This window comes from Electrophorus electricus, chromosome 13 (assembly GCF_041902795.1).
Source record: "Electrophorus electricus isolate QZ-2024a chromosome 13, ASM4190279v1, whole genome shotgun sequence".
Classification (NCBI taxonomy): Eukaryota; Metazoa; Chordata; class Actinopteri; order Gymnotiformes; family Gymnotidae; genus Electrophorus; species Electrophorus electricus.
The window spans coordinates 4,731,918-4,751,719 of record NC_137509.1 but is presented as its reverse complement, the minus strand read 5'-3'; the positions used below and the strand labels follow the sequence as shown (position 1 = coordinate 4,751,719).

The following is a 19,802-nucleotide window of genomic DNA, read 5'->3' as shown; positions in this document are numbered from 1 at the left end:
ACACACGCTGTGTACACGCGTGTATTCCAGGCATGTTACTAGAACACATAACCCAGGCTTATGAAGAGATATTGTAATCTGTGTTTCAGGATTAAGACATGGAAAATCAAATCCTCCCTTCTGCTTTAGTCCACGCTGTCTGCTTTACTGAGACCCTTAAACCTTTTATTTTTTATAATAAAGTTACACTAATACAGATTTTTTTTCTGTGCATTCTATACTGAATTACATTAAAACAACATTGCAGGTTATATTGATCGTTATGAGTTCAATCCAAACACAAAACCTGAAAAATCCCAACTGTTGTTCCAGTGGATGCAGTTCAAATGTGGATTCGTGAAGTTGGATCCAGAGGACCTTATATCCATATGGGGATGCTGTTTTTTGTCGTTTTTGTTTGTTTTTCAATGGAGTGATATTTCCTTGATGGTCTCAACTGTAATGAGTGATCTGTTCAATCGTGTGTGGGCTGTGAGAGTTTGTTGTTGCTCAGACGCTTTACAGGCCCTGTTGGACGTTAGGAACCAGTGACACTAGACGTTAACCGAGCGAAGGGTGCTACTGTCCGCTGGCGAGGTGAGGATCACTGCTTATTTGATCTCTTCACTCTGTCAGCTACAGGGACTTGCTAACTTTATTTATTTATTATATCACTTTATTTACCCATTTTTCATAAACGCAATGTCAATTTTTCATAAATGCTAATTCTGTAATGAGGCTACAAAGTTTATGAAGCTTCTTCAATTATGAATGATTATGTAATTAATTAATTTATAAGTAAATAAATTGTTTCTGCAGCTTTTTTGTGAAGTTGTGTTATAAATATATTATAAATTAGAATACATTATTACATTATATTATGCATTATATTCATTATAATACATTATTATAATAGGTTTCTTATAATAGGTTTAATAGGTCTATTATAATAATTTACATTCCTTCTAATGACATAATAAAGCAAAGTATGATAATTACTTTATTGTACTGTAAAAATGGTTGTGTTTCATCAGTCATTCACCCATTTACAACATGGAAAGTTTCTGGCATACAAAACAAGCACTCGAGACTACTGTCTTTTTAAAATCTGCTAATTCATCTCTAAAAATAAATAAAATCATAAAGTGCACAGATAGTGTGACAGGAGAACGCATCCACGTAAATCCTCAACAATCACAGAAAAAAAAATTAAAAACCAACATTTTGTTTGTTTGCCTGCTTGGTTTGTTTTGTGCTTGTACTTTTTTTCCCATGTTTTTGTGTCATGTCTGTGAGCTATACAGAAGCGCGTCAGAAAGCATGCCAAAACAACCCTAGTTATCAGCCGGAAAACCACGGCAATGCAAATACTGTGCAATAGTGTTGACACGGTTCCTAAATGTAAGAAAAGGCTCTGGTGTCATGCTATGATTGCACCTCTAGCAGCTTGAATACATCACGAGAGAGGCTGACGTAGGATGTCACAGCAAAGTCAGCTCTTGCAAGTCTAGCAGTTGAGGAACCGACACAGAGGAGAAGGGTATCTTGAAAATTTGCACAATTAGAGGAGACCAAACTATATTCATTTATCACTGCAATTCTCAAATATCTTCACATTGCATCCACATTATGTACATATAGATTTTAGGCATGGAAGTTGTGTTAAACTACAACAGCCTATGAAAAAAGGTTTGCGATTATGTATAGCATGTGAGTAAAGGATATATTAAAATCTTCTCATTCTAATCTACTAGTTTCAGCATTCCATTTTTACTTTTTACAAAGAGCTCTTGCATCCGATCTGGCAATAATACATACATCTTATAATAACATCATAACCCAGTATCATGAACAGATCGATTGGGACCCGTCAACACAAACAGTCCAAACGTCTCCGGCCTTTTCTCCACCAGCTTGACAGTGGACGAGTGTTACACATCAGAATCCCCTCTGGTCTTTTCAGTCGGAGTTTCTCTTCCTGTTTTGCATGCATATATTTCCTGCGGTATGTTCAGCAACACTGCATATTCATACAGGGTCATTACATCACATTCCGCTAATATGGAACGCTGCACGGAGAAAATCCACATGCCTCTGTTTGAACGAGGCCGTCTGGGTTGAGTCGCTCATTTGGGGAACGTTCTTGCATTCAGTATCTTTGTAAAATAATCTCTCCAGAAACTTCTGGGAAATGGCCAAGGAATAGGAATATTGCACCGATTCCCCTGCTCCTCGTGAAAACTCCACTTATTAATTCCCGTTTAGTTTTCAAAAAGGGTTTAACGCAGGGTTAATAACATTAACAAATCTCTCTCTTTTTTTTGGAGCACCTTTTGAACATCACCCATGCGACCAAGAGAGGATTTTAGGCAAACGGAAAACAAAATGTAACTGCAATGACCAGAAGAGCAAGATATGTGTAACAAGGTGTCCCAACAGCACAGGCTAGCAGCTAGACACACGTATGCAAGTAAAGTCCATCGACTGCAGGGGCAGCAGACTTGGTCCATATGGCTCCCGTTGACAGCATGAAAGCCAGGGTGTTTCTAAAGGCTTCTACACGGAAGAAGAAAGAAATTTGTCAGCCAGTGGTTGTGCTGCTTAAGGTTGGTGGGAATACTGGTAGATTTAGCACAGGTCTAGAACACACTAGATTTAGCGCAGGTCTAGAATACACTAGATTTAGCGCAGGTATAGAATACACTAGATTTAGCGCAGGTCTAGAACACACTAGATTTAGCGCAGGTCTAGAACACACTAGATTTAGCGCAGGTCTAGAACACACTAGATTTAGCGCAGGTCTAGAACACACTAGATTTAGCGCAGGTCTAGAACACACTAGATTTAGCGCAGGTCTAGAACACACTAGATTTAGCGCAGGTCTAGAACACACTAGATTTAGCGCAGGTCTAGAACACACTAGATTTAGCGCAGGTCTAGAACACACTAGATTTAGCGCAGGTCTAGAACACACTAGATTTAGCGCAGGTCTAGAATACACTAGATTTAGCGCAGGTCTAGAATACACTAGATTTAGCGCAGGTCTAGAACACACTAGATTTAGCGCAGGTCTAGAATACACTAGATTTAGCGCAGGTCTAGAATACACTAGATTTAGCGCAGGTCTAGAACACACTAGATTTAGCGCAGGTCTAGAATACACTAGATTTAGCGCAGGTCTAGAATACACTAGATTTAGCCCAGGTCTAGAACACACTAGATTTAGCGCAGGTCTAGAACACACTAGATTTAGCGCAGGTCTAGAATACACTAGATTTCGCACAGGTCAGGGACAGGTTGCCACTCAGTAGGTTACAGACTTACATCAGATCTCTGGGGGAGGCACGCATGAATTTCTACGTGATCTGCACATGTTTCTCTGCAAAACAAACAAAAGAGTAATTTAATCTTGGCGAGAGCCCAGGCCAAGGGCGCTGGTCTGGTCTTTTCTACTAGGAGCTGGGAGGATGCGATCAGACCGCACCTGTTCACGCAGTCGCTGGTGCAGGACAGGGTCTGAGAGCCAGGGGTGCTTCAGCGCTTCACTGGCACCTATCCTCCAGCTAAGCATGAGCACACATGTGCACACACACACACACACACACACACACACACACACACACACACACACACACACACACACAAGCACCAAAACATTAATCATCTTAAGAAAGAATAGATTTCCAGATATATTAATGGATGGATAAATGGATACATGAAGGAAGAAACAGGCCAATACCTTTTGTTTACTATGAGCAGTTTGGAGATGAAGTCTCGAGCCTCCTCGGAAATGCCCAGGAACTCGCTCTCCTCAAAGCTCCACTGGCAGGCCAGGATGTTGTTCAGCGTCTCGTTGTCGTCATCCCCGAGGAATGGAGACAGGCCACTTAGGCTGTTACACACACGCAGCAGCAGAACGGCCACCTCCATGACATTTCAGCTCTAAGTTTGGTCTCTGTGAGTTGCCGTAGGCGTGAGGACTTTAATATGTTTTTGAACATGAACATGGAACTACATGTCATTGTTAATTTCCCGGTACTTTTATAATAGAAATATTAATTATGGAATATGTTGTTGACACTGTACAACTTAATTTAGCTTTAAATCAGGTTTATTTTTGAAAGCTACTATGAGAAATCTCCGAACCAGCAGAAGAGGAGGAGAATGTTCTTTCTCATGTCATGCACTAATTATAAGTCTTATCATGCTGTGACACCTCTACATGTCAGCAAAGGGCAAAGAAGGAAAGTGTGAAACAGGGCTTTTTGCAGTAACTGCAGAATGTGTGCGAGGTGACGTTCAAGTGTGCGGGGTGTGTGCAGGATTCTGTGGGATGTGTACGGGACGCTGGCCGATTCTGTGAGGTGTGCAGAGTGACGGGGACGAGGTCTGATTCTCACAGCATGTAAGCGATCACTCCCAAGCTCCACATGTCCGTGTTGAATGACACAAACTCGTAGGTCACCACCTCTGGAGCAAGAAATTCTGGCGTGCCAAAATTTACCCGCAACTTCTCCCGGGGTTTGTATCTGTCAGACAGGAAGCAACCGAACGCTAGACATGAGCGTGATGTCTGTGTCACCTGTCTTTGATCACACTGAAACTGTTTAGATATCAAAGTAATTATGAAATCACACAGAACGTACTTTCTCGCAAGGCCGAAGTCAATAATTTTGATTTTATTTGTGAGTCTGCTAACACACAGGATATTCTCTGGCTGCGAACAGAGAAAGGAAAAACACTATATAAAGATTTGTACCACAAACACTGAACACTAAATATTGGTGAGCACTCTTGAGTCATATGAATCCACATCATGTATTACTGCTTCGCGTGCGTGCGTGGCAGGGTGGCCTCTCACCTTCAGGTCCAGGTGTAGGATGTACATTTTGTGCATGTGACGCAGACCCTCACAGATCTGTCTGATGAACATCACTGTGTCCAGTTCTGTCAGCTTATAGTTCTCATCTATGATTCTGTCAAAAAGCTCCCCACCATCCACACTGCCACCAGCCAACCAATCAGGAGGAAGAACACACAATCACTTCTCCACTTCTTCTTTTAACAAGGTCCATCAACATGCATTGTTTATTATTGTTGTTATTATTGTTGTTGTTACCTTTATACTATTATACCGATGCTTTACACTTTGAATTAATTTACATGGAATGCGTTGAAGGGGCTGTTTGGTACAGTGGCCACTAGATGTCAGCACCGAGTCTTACCATTGTTCCAACTATGGTTGTTTTTTTATACAGCCTAAGATTCCAGAAAGGGTCATTCAACGAAACAGGAGACAGCCGGGCTCTTTTTTAGCCTGTTCTCGCTCCCAAATATAGCTTTACTGAGCATGAGCGTAAGGCCACAGAACGTACTACTCAAGGACGAGGATGATGTCGGCCCTGGACTCGTAAGCGGCGTAAAGCTGGATCAGGTTGGCATGGTCTAGTTGGTTCATAACCTGAATCTCATTCTTCACCACATCCTGAAAAAGTTCAAGTCACACACATTACTTCATTATTTATCAACACTTAACCCTCAAAGAAAACAAAAATATTAAGCTTTTTATTGATACATGCATCACTGACTCCATGTAGCTCAACTGAATATTAGTTTGTGTCCAAAGAAAAGTTTTTGCAGGTCATATGAAATAAGTTCTAAATCACGTCTCGCCTCAAACTGACCTTTCATTTAGGTTTGCTATGGAGGTTTTTTGAAAACTCCTTTTAAGCCTGATTAAATCCCAAGTGTGGGCGCCGTAGTCCGTATGTTTGGACAGTTGTGCCATTAGCTGCAACTTTCATTAAGTCTGATTACTTCCTCAAGTGCATGAGCCGTAGCTTTAGAGCTCGCGCGCCCGGCTGATTGTGCGGTTCTCTGTACCTTTTCCTTCTGAGTGCGTGCTTTAATGATCTTAGCCGCCAGCGTCAGCCCAGATGAATTTTCCACACACTTGTGCACCTGACCAAACCGACCACTGCAAGCCAACAAAGCAAAAAAAGAAAAAGAAAAAAAACCAGACTGTGTATAAAATAACGTTACAAGAGAACCTTTTAAGAGTAAAACCTTTAAGGCTTGAGATGCACAAATGTTAATAAAAGAGCCCAACAATCATTTTAGTTTTTTTTACATTTTCATATTTGTAACTATATTGGACGGTCCTAGCAAAACTCAACTGAAATCAATCCAGTGCAATAAAAGTGAGTCGTGAGAGAACTGTGGTGTTGGAGAGGTATTTTTCCAAACTATTCCATTAAGAACAAGTATGCACTTCTCTTTGAACTAACACTTAGTGATTAACTTCCAGCTGCCAAATGGGTATGGTTTCACATACCCAGAAAGCCCCGGGGTAAAAATAACTGCCCCTGACTCTGGAGCTATGGAGCAGGGTAGGCAGAGAAGCTTTTGCAACCACTTTCTAAAAAGATCCACCCGTGTCATCGTGCTATCTCTCACACTCTCCAGGAGGGCCCGCCCACCTGCGTGTCATTTCTCTCACACTCTCCAGGAGGGCCCGCCCACCTGCGTGTCATTTCTCTCACACTCTCCAGGAGGGCCCGCCCACCTGCGTGTCATTTCTCTCACACTCTCCAGGAGGGCCCGCCCACCTGCGTGTCATTTCTCTCACACTCTCCAGGAGGGCCCGCCCACCTGCGTGTCATTTCTCTCACACTCTCCAGGAGGGCCCGCCCACCTGCGTGTCATTTCTCTCACACTGTCCAGGAGGGCCCGCCCACCTGCGTGTCATTTCTCTCACACTGTCCAGGAGGGCCCGCCCACCTGCGTGTCATTTCTCTCACACTCTCCAGGAGGGCCCGCCCACCTGCGTGTCATTTCTCTCACACTGTCCAGGAGGGCCCGCCCACCTGCGTGTCATTTCTCTCACACTGTCCAGGAGGGCCCGCCCACCTGCGTGTCATTTCTCTCACACTGTCCAGGAGGGCCCGCCCACCTGCGTGTCATTTCTCTCACACTGTCCAGGAGGGCCCGCCCACCTGCGTGTCATTTCTCTCACACTCTCCAGGAGGGCCCGCCCACCTGCGTGTCATTTCTCTCACACTGTCCAGGAGGGCCCGCCCACCTGCGTGTCATTTCTCTCACACTCTCCAGGAGGGCCCGCCCACCTGCGTGTCATCGTGCTATCGCTCACACTCTCCAGGAGGGCCCGCCCACCTGCGTGTCATTTCTCTCACACTCTCCAGGAGGGCCCGCCCACCTGCGTGTCATTTCTCTCACACTCTCCAGGAGGGCCCGCCCACCTGCGTGTCATTTCTCTCACACTCTCCAGGACGGCCCGCCCACCTGCGTGTCATTTCTCTCACACTCTCCAGGAGGGCCCGCCCACCTGCGTGTCATTTCTCTCACACTCTCCAGGAGGGCCCGCCCACCTGCGTGTCATTTCTCTCACACTGTCCAGGAGGGCCCGCCCACCTGCGTGTCATCGTGCTATCGCTCACACTCTCCAGGAGGGCCCGCCCACCTGCGTGTCATTTCTCTCACACTGTCCAGGAGGGCCCGCCCACCTGCGTGTCATCGTGCTATCGCTCACACTCTCCATTGCTCTCACACTCTGGTCTCTGTTTTTCATCCACTTTGCTCCTCAAAGGGAAAATATGAGCAAACAAGCAATAATTCCGTGAACGCACCCTCCAAGGACCTCCTGGCGGTTGATGGTGTAGAAGTTGCTGATCTGGTTGGGTTTGGCTGAAACCACACGGTGGCTGAAGGGTGCAGGAGGAGGAGGAGTGCAGTCTGCCAGACAGGAGAAAAGGCTTTCAGAACGAATGTCACTACTCTGGCAGCAGTACTGCGATAACATCATGTTTATGGAACTTTACAATATGAATCATTTAAATACATATTCCTCAGTGATATCACAGTTACCAAAAAATGAATTGTACAATGCAGCCCCATGAATTTGATTAGGCACCTAAACCACCTGCTGCACTGTGGATGTGACCAGAGCGCATGAGGAAGGTGGACTGTCAGCTTGCTAATACTCTGGGTACTCAGCTACCCATTCTGCCTCGCTTCTGCCCGGAGATCCTCTGCCCACATTGTTCCGGCGTTCTTGATGGAGTCCATTTGACTCTTGCACGTCTAGCTGCATGGTCCTCTAAGACACAACGTGAACCTCTGTGGTCCTCACCGATGAAGAACTGCTCCAGCTCATTTTCCTTAGCTCTCTCCTCCTCCTGCTTCTTCTTGTTGCTGAAGTCCAAATTGATTTCCACTCCGTCCGCTTTGAAAACCCCGCGAAGGTCCCGCGGCCTGTCACAGCGGTCTGGGGCTTTGTCACCCCCATCCTTCGCCCTGCGGTTCTTGTGCTCCTCCCCCTCCATCTCACGGTACTTGCTGCAAGCGGTCATCTCGTCTGCTTGCTCCGGTTCGCGGCTGAAAGGTTTTACACCAGAAGAACAGGAATACTTCTATCCAGTAATGCTAGCGCTAACAGTGCATGGGCCTGGTCGGTAAACACGAACTTAACTTTTCAGTAAACTGGACTTAACTTTGCCCCACTAGCCTTCATTCATCTGGAGCATATTTAAAATGTGCATCAATGATCCAGGGTGCTTTTAAGAAGGAAGGTGCATACCTCTGTAGCGTGACTGGGTCCTCAGCTTCAACACCAGTAACAGCAGCAGAAACCTCTTCCTTCCCTCCTTCCCCGGGCCTCTGTGCCATCTCCTTTCCTCTCTCCACATCCGTCTCCTCAGGTCTCTCCTGGGTGTCCTCCACTGTCACGCCCTCCACTTTCTCCTCCTTTTTCGGCTCCTCGACATGTTCCGGCTCCTTCTCGACGTTCTCCTCCTCCTCCTCCTCCTCCAAGAACTCCTCTGGCTCAGCCACAGGGGCCTTGGCTTCCTCCAGGATGAAGTTCAGAAGGTCCTCGCTGAGAGGCGTCTCAGTCTCCGGTGCGGGAGGTGCCGTGGAGCGCTCGTCATTCTCTCGGTTCAGCTTCTGGACCTCCTCCAGCAGCAGGGCCTGTTTCCTCAGAGAAGCAGCGTCTATGTGGAGGAAGTCCACACAAAAACAACATGAACTCATTCTACCCTGAAACTATTTTATCCTGTTCTGCACATGACCGTACGCCCTTGGCTTCAGCGACGGCTTTTGATGGCACCTTGTTTTAATTGCACCTTCACTGTGTATCTACAGAGGAACAGTAAACCTCTCTCACGACACAGAGACCTTTACCCTGTATCTACAGAGGAACAATAAACCTCTCTCACAACACAGAGACCTTCACCCTGTATCTACAGAGGAACAATAAACCTCTCTCACAACACAGAGACCTTCACCCTGTATCTACAGAGGAACAGTAAACCTCTCTCACAACACAGAGACCTTCACCCTGTATCTACAGAGGAACAGTAAACCTCTCTCACAACACAGAGACCTTCACCCTGTGTCTACAGAGGAACAGTAAACCTCTCTCACAACACAGAGACCTTCACCCTGTGTCTACAGAGGAACAGTAAACCTCTCTCACAACACAGAGACCTTCACCCTGTGTCTACAGAGGAACAGTAAACCTCTCTCACAACACAGAGACCTTCACCCTGTATCTACAGAGGAACAGTAAACCACTGCTGGATCGTGAAAAGTCATCTTCCACCTTCCACTGATCAACCTGTGACTCATACATAAAGTTCTAACCTGAGGCTCATTTCTGCTGGTTAAAGATCTGCTGGGTTTCATGTTAAAAAAATATCAAAGCATGGAGAACCACGAGTCCTTTACACCTGCGCATGTTAGCTGCGTCCCTACCTGTGGCATCCGACGGCTTATTTTTCTTTGGCACCTTCAGGCCTTTGAAGCGAGACTTCTCCTTCCCAACTTTACCTTTCTGATCCTTCGGCTTCGGCGTGCGATCATACAAGGACGAAGGGAAGCAGAAGAGCAAAGACAAACAAGTTAGGCAAACGCAGATTCCACCGCACATTTTTCACCGATTCCGTGCTTATTGAACCAGTGCAAACTGGTAAAGCTACTGCTCACAACTGAAAATTGTTTTCTAAAAACTATTTTATTTTTATCTGTATCAACTAAGATAGCATTTAGCTAATTGAAGAAATGGTTGCATGGAACCTACAGATACAACAACTACTGCAAATCTAACTTATTCAAGGAATTCTTTACTAAAATAATAAAATATCTACCAGTTAATGATATTTAGCATGGACCACTGTAATTTGAACCGTGGTAATGTAACTACCACTGCACAAATGACACTGGTCCATACTAAATATCTCATTAGCAGATCGATATGGTAATGTGGCTACCAATTAATAAAATCTAGTGAGCCTGTGAACCAGTTACCTTAGTGGAATTTGCATAATGATAACGCGACTACCAATGAATGAAATGTATTGGGCCTTGAACTACTTACCATAGTGTAATATTAACTGGGCCAGTGTGGACTTGTTTAACATGTAACTTTCATAATGTTATCTGGCACATGCAAAGGGAAAGGGACGGCAAGGGAAATGTTTTGGGCTCACGACGTGCCTTTAACGGATTTAGGAGAAGTGTCTTTCCGCTGCAGACAGAGCATGGACGGCATGACTCAGATAAAGGAACAGTTAGCATGATCTGAGTCTCACGCCAGAGACGGTGTTGAACAGACGACGCGTGAGTGTGCAGTGATTGAAATGGGTGATGGCAGGTTGGATTAAATAATGAAGCAAGTGAACAAAAACAGAATGATTACAATGATCAGAGCCTACAACGGGAAGAATGTGCCTTATGCGAGTGGCCATAAAAAAGAATTTCCTCTTGCAATGTTGGAACAAATGACTGTAATGCTGGAACAGGTTGCCCTTTTAACATGAATGAGTATCGGGATAACACAGCTCATGCCGTGCCAACATTAGCTCCAGAACACCATACCAACCCTGATCTAAACAATAGCTGGCATCTCAGCTGTTTTTAGTTCTTCTAAAATGTGCAACTGCAGAAATGAACTGACACAGGCCCTCTAGGGGACAACCAGGCAAGCAGCCATCGGCCAATGACTGCGAGATCTGGGTCTGTCCTCAAAGAGATCACCGTAGCGCGAGTGAAATCCAATCCAAGGTCAACAGTCAGATTCTGAGACTCAGGAATCATAAGAAGACCACAAAAGGTGTGGTCATAACTGCACATTTGCTTGATTAGGAGTGGCATTCGTTAAGCATCTCGGATAGATGTCTGGGATGCGTCTCAGGTCACCATCAGCAGGACATGAGTCTCATCATTCTCACCTAGGGGTCACATTGATTTGATTTCCTGGACCGAGACTCGTAATTCAAGAGTTTGCCTTTCCAAATTCCTTAGTTATGGACCTGTGGACAGGTGGAAGCTGATCCCAGGTCAGCCCTCTTGTTCTATTATTCTTTTGGAGTGTCTGAGGCGTGAGGTTTCCTTACCAACAAGTGTTGTTTTGAAGGCAGAGTGGACAGATGAAAGGGAGGGGAGTATGAGGAGAGGAGTGGAGCTGGCGTGCCCCGGGGAGGTGAGAGATCTTAGCGAGCGCCTCTGACGCAAGCGGCAGCCACTGCACACATTCCCCATCACTTGGATCATGCTCACCACAGTCATGTTAGTAGGGCATTAGGAATCCATTCATACTGCTGCTTACATGGCCCTCCAAAATGGTTCATGCTCCACTTACGAATTCTGTATATCAGAGTTCATCTGGAATATAATCTGTTTTTATGGAAACAATCTGAACTGGAAAAATAAGCATGTTTTGAGATGCCCTCTCAGTTACAGAGGCCCGTGCATGAGGCATCAGAGTGAACACAGGAATGTACTTTAGCGTTAAACATGGTTTAAACGAGAACTGCAATAGTGCACAATGACACCCAATCCCGATATACAGACTGGTACATCCCAGGACGACGCTATGAGGTTTAAACCTACTTGAGGTTTTAGTTTCTCCATAAGTTTCATTTCTTGTTGCACCCTTTCCTGGGATTAGGCTATGGAGCCCGAGAGCATGATAAGATAGTGTCACACAAGGTGGAAGGAGACCGATGCATGCTTCCATGGCATTCACACAGCGGGAATTGTTCAGTACTAAGCGTTTAGGAAAAGTATTTGGGTTGTGCCGACTTCGAACACCTCTGATGTCGAGGTGCTTTGGTGTTGCTGAATCTGCTTATCCATGTGGCTTTTCGTGAAGGACAAGCTGCAGGGTCCTCTGATCATGGAGACACTGCTAGTTCCAGCGACGGCTGGCTTTGCTGGAAAACCGCTCGTGGTATGCGGCGGGCGTGTCGCGCGACGCGGTGAGCCTGACATGGCCACAGACTGCAGCTGTCATATACATCATTCTCCAATATGGGCAAAAGTATGACTGCTGATAAAAGCTAAATCACAATAATATCGCGGATATTCAACGCGCACTTTGGCTATTAAGAGCCAGTAAAAAGCAAACCAGGATTGCTGAAGGAGGGGAGGTCCACACAGTTGGTCTTGCATAAGCAAAACTGGTATGTGTGTGGTACTTCCTGTGACGTTTCATGCCCAACTTCTTATTCACACGGGGAGACGTGTATGAGGACCCAAAGGAATGCACAGCAGGAAGTTATACACCCTGCCGTCAGTACGGGGCACTAGAGGTAAAGCCAGGACACATCACTGCCTTTTCATGAGAAGCGCTGACTAGGATACAATCCCAGGAATGAAACTTGGGCTGTCAGGACAGTTTTTCAACTTTTACAACTTGCAGCCACAGACTGTTTACTGCATGTTACCAAATCTGGTAATACATATTGTTATATATTATATATCTCCTAAACTAAATATGCATAAGGAAATATTTCACCAACTTTTCATCTACAAATTAAAAATCAGGAGACAATGATGAAGTGTGAACACAATGTGGCACAGGAACACAGGAGCACAAGACAGAGTTAGGATGGGGATAGTGAAAGCACAACAGTTAGGATGTGTAAAGAGGAAAGTTGTCCTTTTTAATACCGGCAACAGTATTTTGAGCTTATATTCTGTCCAAAGAGCTAAACCTCTCCACATTCTGTTCAGATAATTAAGATCCTTATATGCTCACATTTCCGATCAGTTCTGCACCACAACTAGTCCAGGTAATGAAGAGCTGCACACCTCGAGGTGTTGGGAACTGGATCAGGGCCAAAAATGCATGCTGGTCTGGTGGCTCCTCAACCCCCAGAACTGAAGACCGAGCTCAAAACTTCACCAGGCTCAGCCATTCTGCAGACCCAGTAGTTCTCACTCACCTTGGCGAGCAGAGCATCACCCTGGGCCTGCCTCCTAGCCGGCCATCTGCCCTTGAGTCCCGCTCTGTTCTTGCGCACTGCTGGCCTCCTGAACAGCAGCTCCGTGATCCTGGAGGTCTTGACGCTTTCTCTGATGAAGCCCACCACCTGCTGAATGCTCAGGACCAGGCGTTCCATGCCCTCAAGCTTCTGGACCTGCTTCTCTGAGCGCTCGTTCACCGCTGTCATGATGCTGTTCAAGTCCCGAAGCACTTCCTTCATCTCGCCACCGACGCTCCGTGCCAGCCCGCCGACACGGCCTGATGGAGGCGAGGGAATTTCCTCCTTATCCACTTTCAGAGTTTCCACATCCTTTTCGATACCGTCCAGCTCTTCAGACATGCTGTCCAGACGACTCAGCACCTTCTCCTGGATGCTTATGAGGGCGTCCATTTTGCTGCTTAAGGACTCAATTCGAACTTGAATAAGGCCAATACCATGGCCAGTTTCCACAGACGTCATGGTGGCAACTAAACTAAAACCAATAAGCAGCTGGTCTAGCACAAATTTCACAGTTTTACTGTTGCCAACATCCACATATATCTTATGTCCTTCTAAAAAAAATGTAATACAAATATAATTAATCCAGTGATAAAATCAAAACCTTCTGCTCTTAAAAAAACACACACACCAAAAGGAAGTGTCACAAAGCCAAAAGGGCCACAGTGATGAGTTTGCTCCAGCTCCACTCAGCACTAGGGCCCCACTTGCCTCTGAGCACAGCGTAGAGAGGAGAGTGGACCTCCATAAATGTGTCTGGGGAGGGGTGGGAGTGCTGTAATGTCCAGGGGGCGTGCAGGAGGGGAGAGGACAGAGTGACATCGGAGACACTGCAAATGCTAAACATGAACATATTCCTGACACACACACATACATACACACACAAGTAAATGGAAAGAAATTCTATAGTTTTCGGTGTAACTCATATTATGAACTGGAATAGTTATGCAATTCGAGCAGTATTGTGTTTTACATTGCAATATTGAGGTTATCCCTATTTAAACATTTAAAAATAAATTTAAAAAACAGCACCAAAAACATAGATTAAAATTTCTTCTAAAAAACACTAATATCATTCAATAAATGTAGTCATTTTAAAAACAAGTTTACAAAGTTAAAATGAGCACCAAACAATGCATATGGACTGGAATATACCACAAATTGCCTTTTAAATGTCTTTATTTCCACAAACAAAAGATTACACACAAACACACGAGATTTCACAACAACTTTAACAGATATTTACTCGGCCAGGCAGCAACAGTACACATCTTTACTGTACATCACGAGCAACATGTGCTGCCAGAACACCAAAGACTAGACATTAATATATTTTCGGTCTTTTGATCCAGTTTGTATTGCCACCCTGGAGTAGAATGCATCTTGACTCCCTCACTTCACTATAAGGCCGTGGTGTCTCGCCTCATTAAAGGGCGAGAGGCGCGTTGTGAGGCTGGGGGACCCACAGCTGTAAAAGGTGTGATTTATGTGCTGCCGCTCTCCTGCAAAACACACCCCCTCGGGTACTGCAAAGAAGCTAACTCATCCGTAGTTCACACAGTTACGGGTCAGCTTTAATTCCGAGAATGAAATGTGAATCTGTCCGCTGCACCCTACAAGACTCAGCGGTTTTCGCAGGCGTGTGCGTTTCTCATCGAAACACTGAAATGCAGCCTGAAAGAATAAATAGTAATTCAACCGTCTCCTCATTTTCTGACTGCTTCTACAGAGGATGAATTTTAAGAAAATGCAAACGGAGCCCCAAAAACTGAATTGAAGCTCATTGCTTGATGAAACCAAGCTAACATGCCCCCTGCACCACCTCCATCATCCACCCAACCCCCCCAAGTTCTTGAGCAAACTGTCCCTTCAAGCTAACAGTAAAAAAAAAAAAAAAACGAGATTGACAAGCAGGGTGATGGTCAGGAATCCGGCCCAGTATAGCTCACCTCCGCCCAGAATAGATCGCCTCTCCATCTGCTCCAGGACCCAAGGAGAGTACTGAACCCAGAGCCTCCCACCACCCCTGAGAACTAACACGGCTTTTCCCACAGAGAAGATCATGTCGGACCGACTCATTCAGCACAGCTTTTCTGATCGTTTTCCAAAGCGAAGCCTGAACCTTGCAAGGAAACGCGACCAACCACCAGTGTTCTGTGATAGCCACTGGCTCAGTCTGCCACTGCAACTTCGTTGTGGTTGTGAACAGGTGACACTGGCAGTAATGTGACAGACGAGACCAAACTGGGGCCCGGCCAACAGGGCCGCCCCCGGGCAGAGTGCAGACGTGAGCAGGTCACCCTGTAGCAGCCAGCGTCAAATGAGGAGGTTCAGAAAAAGCAGCAGAGGTTCAGAAAAAGAGCTGACCGACAGGCATTAGAATCAACAGACACAAATTAGTCCAGAAAAGAGAGGAAAAATAAAGTGGAAACTGGGTATATGTAACGTTGACCTTATGGAGCAAAACCCGAGAGGTGTTCAACTGAAGCAGCGCGGGTGTGTGATACCAGACTACGATCTGCATGGCATGTCCCTGTGTTGGGCGGAGAGCCAGAGACCCTCGGGTCTATGATTAGTGTTATCCGATGGCATATCCAAGGAAAACACATGAGCTCCCAGTGCCAGGGAACGAAACAGGAGCAGAGCGCTGAGACTGGGTGCCAGCGCCACCCACGACCACGAGACCAGGGGTGAACGCAGCATGCTCCAGAGCTTGCCTTACATAAGAGTTGTCTCACTGTGGGGGTAGACCTACTGCTGGCTTACAGTTAAACCAGAGAACCAGATGTAGAAACAGAAACCAGTAGGACCAATATTAGCATCTTACTCCTTGCTGGCTGGGGCTCGGCCGGTCAGATGGGTGGTGCCAGGAACAGGCGGGTGAAAGGTGCGATACGCCAAGTTGGCAGGGGGGGTGTTAGGGATGGGAGGTCACTGATACATGCCTGACTCCAGGAGACTCCGTGTGTGGGCATTAATTAATGTGAGAGCAACATAACCCACGTTACAACCCCAGAGTCATCTGTAAACACAGCACCAAAGCCACAGGTCACGACCCCTTCCGAGGAGTTGCCAGCGGTCACGGCCGCTGAACTCCCTGACTGCTGGCAGGGCACGGATTGTTCTCCTGGTGGCTCTGGAAGATTGCAGCTGGTAAAAAGGTACACGCGTGGGCCAAAACAGAAGGAGCGCGGCCAGAACAGACGCAGTCCAGACTAGCGTTCTGTACCCGGGCCAGAGGAAAGCGGTCCAGTGGAAAACATTCCCGCACAGGCATATAGGTCCTTTAGGTGACATCAGCGCAAGCAAGGCACCTCCATGTAATTAGAGTTTTAATTAGACTTTGGTCATTTTTATATCAGGTTATTAGGCCAGCAATTACATGGAGCCCTTAATAACTCGAATTAACAACACCGTCATCTCTGGCTTTGTGTCTGCATACGGCACAATGTTTTGGTAAAACAACAATGGAACACCTCTCAGGAGAGCACAGACCGTTCTGTGTCTCACGCGGGTTTGACATGACCGTCTGAAAAAGTCGGGGTGTTACTACTCAAGAGTTATAAAACGTTTGGAGGTCATGAAGGAGAGTGTGAGCTTACCAATCACAGAGGAAAAAACCCCCAAAACAAACTCTGTTCGAAACAGAGTTTTGATCTTGCATCAGTAGTGATGTCGTTCTGGCTCATCTCGACACTGAAGACCCACAAACACAGATGGTGTGACGTAACAGCCATTTGCAAACGTGATATTACGGCACTGACAGCCTGCTGGCTCAAGGCCTTGTGGTAAGAACATCCCGTCCCCGGACGCTGCAGGAGAGAAAGGGAAGCGGCCATGCAGAACCCAGATGAGGGGTGTGGGCAGGATGTCCTGGTGGATGGAGTTCAGCAGGCGCCAAGTGCTGGTAGCTCAGCGGTTAAGGTGTGTGACTTATAAGCACAAGGTTGCAGGTTCAAGCCCCACCACCACCATATTGCCACTGTTAGGCCCCTGAGCACGACCCTTAACCCTCAATTTGCATTCAGTCATAACTGCGAGTCACTCTAGATAAAAGTATCAGATAAATGATGGTTTAGGATACTTGAAAGTTGTTCTCTGGTGCTTCTGATTATATTCTATTTACAGGAAAGTTCAGAGGCAATTTAACTTTCAATATTACCAGGATAAAACTTTAGAAAAGGTTCATGTGAAGACAATATGAGCAAGAATTTTAATACTACAGAATCGCATAATGGATTTTAGCATGCCATGTCTAAATCTGAACAGCAGAGGGTGCTGTTTGACCACCCGACAAAGAACAAAGTAATTCAGGACTCTGTCCACTCCACAAAGCAGGACCTCTTGTAATCAACAGAAAAAAAAAGGGGGCATTCAAAAAAGGCAAGATTGAGAATTTTTTCCAGATTTCGTGGTGAACGAGTACGCGCACACACAGCAGTTTTCTTACTTGGTCAGTGGTTAAGGTACTTGACTAGTACTTAGAAGGCCCCTGAGCAAGGCCCTTGACCCTCATTTGCTCAAGTTGTACTCAGTCATAATTGTAAAGTGCTTTGGATAAAAGTGTCAGCTCAATTGTAAAAATGTAAACAAGAGGTCAGAACTTGAGACTCTACTGAGGTTGTCTGTGTGTGTACCCAGCACCAACAAAAACACATTAATTTAGTCCTATAAACATACTTCAGCCCTTAACTTTGCAAAAAACACTCAACAGAAATGCCTTTCACGTTTCCTCACTTTAAAACACCCACAAATGACAACTGCCACATCTCGGTTAAGGGTAACTCTTAAGTAATCCATCCTCACTGTGCTCCTTATAGGAGGCCAGTTAACAGAGTCCCTGCACATACTCAGTCATGAAACCTTTCCATGTGACTCTCATGAGTTTGCTGTGGTCCAGCCTGACTACTATAGACATAAAACCTGCTATTGGCAGACATGCTGCAGGTGGACAGACAAACATACCACTCCAAGTGTTTAGTTAAAGGTAGTTTAAAAATAGTGGATGAAAACTAAATGAAAAATGTAAATAATCCCTCGAGAATAGCAATTAATATTACAGCACGCACCCTTTTAACGCAGTACACGCCCTTTAACCCAGCAAACGCATCACATGCCCTTTAACCCAGCACACGCGTCACACGCCTTTTAACCCAGCACACGCATCACACGCCTTTTAACCCAGCACACGCGTCACACGCCCTTTAATCCAGCAAACGCATCACACGCCCTTTAACCCAGCACACGCGTCACACACCTTTTAACCCAGCACACACATCACACGCCTTTTAACCCAGTACACGCATCACACGCCCTTTAACCCAGCACACGCATCACACGCCTTTTAACCCAGCACACGCAGCACACACCCTTTAACCCAGCACACGCGTCACACGCCTTTTAACCCAGCACACACGTCACACGCCCTTTAACCCAGCACACGCGTCACACGCCTTTTAACCCAGCAGACGCGTCACACGCCTTTTAACCCAGCACACGCATCACACGCCTTTTAACCCAGCACACGCATCACACGCCTTTTAACCCAGCACACGCATCACACGCCTTTTAACCCAGCACACGCAGCACACGCCTTTTAACCCAGCACACGCATCACACGCCCTTTAACCCAGCACACGCATCACACGCCCTTTAACCCAGCACACGCATCACACGCCCTTTAACCCAGCACACGCATCACACGCCCTTTAACGCAGCACACGCATCACACGCCCTTTAACCCAGCACACGCATCACACGCCCTTTAACCCAGCACACGCATCACACGCCCTTTAACCCAGCACACGCATCACACGCCCTTTAACGCAGCACAGGCAGCACACACCCTTTAACGCAGCACAGGCAGCACACACCCTTTAACGCAGCACACGCATCACACGCCCTTTAACGCAGCACACGCATCACACGCCCTTTAACCCAGCACACGCATCACACGCCCTTTAACGCAGCACAGGCAGCACACACCCTTTAACCCAGCACACGCATCACACGCCCTTTAACCCAGCACACGCATCACACGCCCTTTAACGCAGCACAGGCAGCACACACCCTTTAACGCAGCACAGGCAGCACACACCCTTTAACCCAGCACACGCATCACACGCCCTTTAACCCAGCACACGCATCACACGCCCTTTAACGCAGCACAGGCAGCACACACCCTTTAACGCAGCACAGGCAGCACACACCCTTTAACACAGCACACGCATCACACGCCCTTTAACCCAGCACACGCATCACACGCCCTTTAACGCAGCACAGGCAGCACACACCCTTTAACCCAGCACACGCATCACACGCCCTTTAACCCAGCACACGCATCACACGCCCTTTAACGCAGCACAGGCAGCACACACCCTTTAACCCAGCACACGCATCACACGCCCTTTAACCCAGCACACGCATCACACGCCCTTTAACCCAGCACACGCATCACACGCCCTTTAACGCAGCACAGGCAGCACACACCCTTTAACCCAGCACACGCATCACACGCATCACACGCAACAAACGCATCAC

General features: G+C 46.5%; 1 protein-coding gene across 2 annotated transcripts; it reads right to left on the bottom strand.

Moving 5' to 3' along the window:
• Nucleotides 1-966: 966 nt before the first annotated feature.
• mylk4a (myosin light chain kinase family, member 4a) lies at nucleotides 967-18,668 on the bottom strand. 2 transcript variants are annotated; one of them, XM_027027234.3, is made up of 14 exons: nucleotides 13,224-18,667; nucleotides 9,751-9,841; nucleotides 8,576-8,987; nucleotides 8,129-8,373; nucleotides 7,626-7,731; nucleotides 5,863-5,956; nucleotides 5,355-5,464; nucleotides 4,841-4,982; nucleotides 4,626-4,696; nucleotides 4,380-4,508; nucleotides 3,719-3,871; nucleotides 3,464-3,542; nucleotides 3,304-3,358; nucleotides 967-2,535 (listed from the first exon to the last, which is right to left on the bottom strand). In XM_027027234.3, exons 1-13 carry the CDS (start codon nucleotides 13,722-13,724, stop codon nucleotides 3,305-3,307), a joined length of 2,187 nt encoding a protein of 728 aa, XP_026883035.3. In that variant the 5' UTR covers nucleotides 13,725-18,667; the 3' UTR covers nucleotides 967-2,535; nucleotide 3,304. The 2 variants fall into 2 exon arrangements, with proteins under 2 accessions (XP_026883035.3, XP_081550598.1); XM_081694472.1 differs by lacking the exons at nucleotides 7,626-7,731; nucleotides 8,129-8,373 and having other exon boundaries at nucleotides 13,224-18,668.
• Between the last annotated feature and the right edge of the window lie 1,134 nt (nucleotides 18,669-19,802).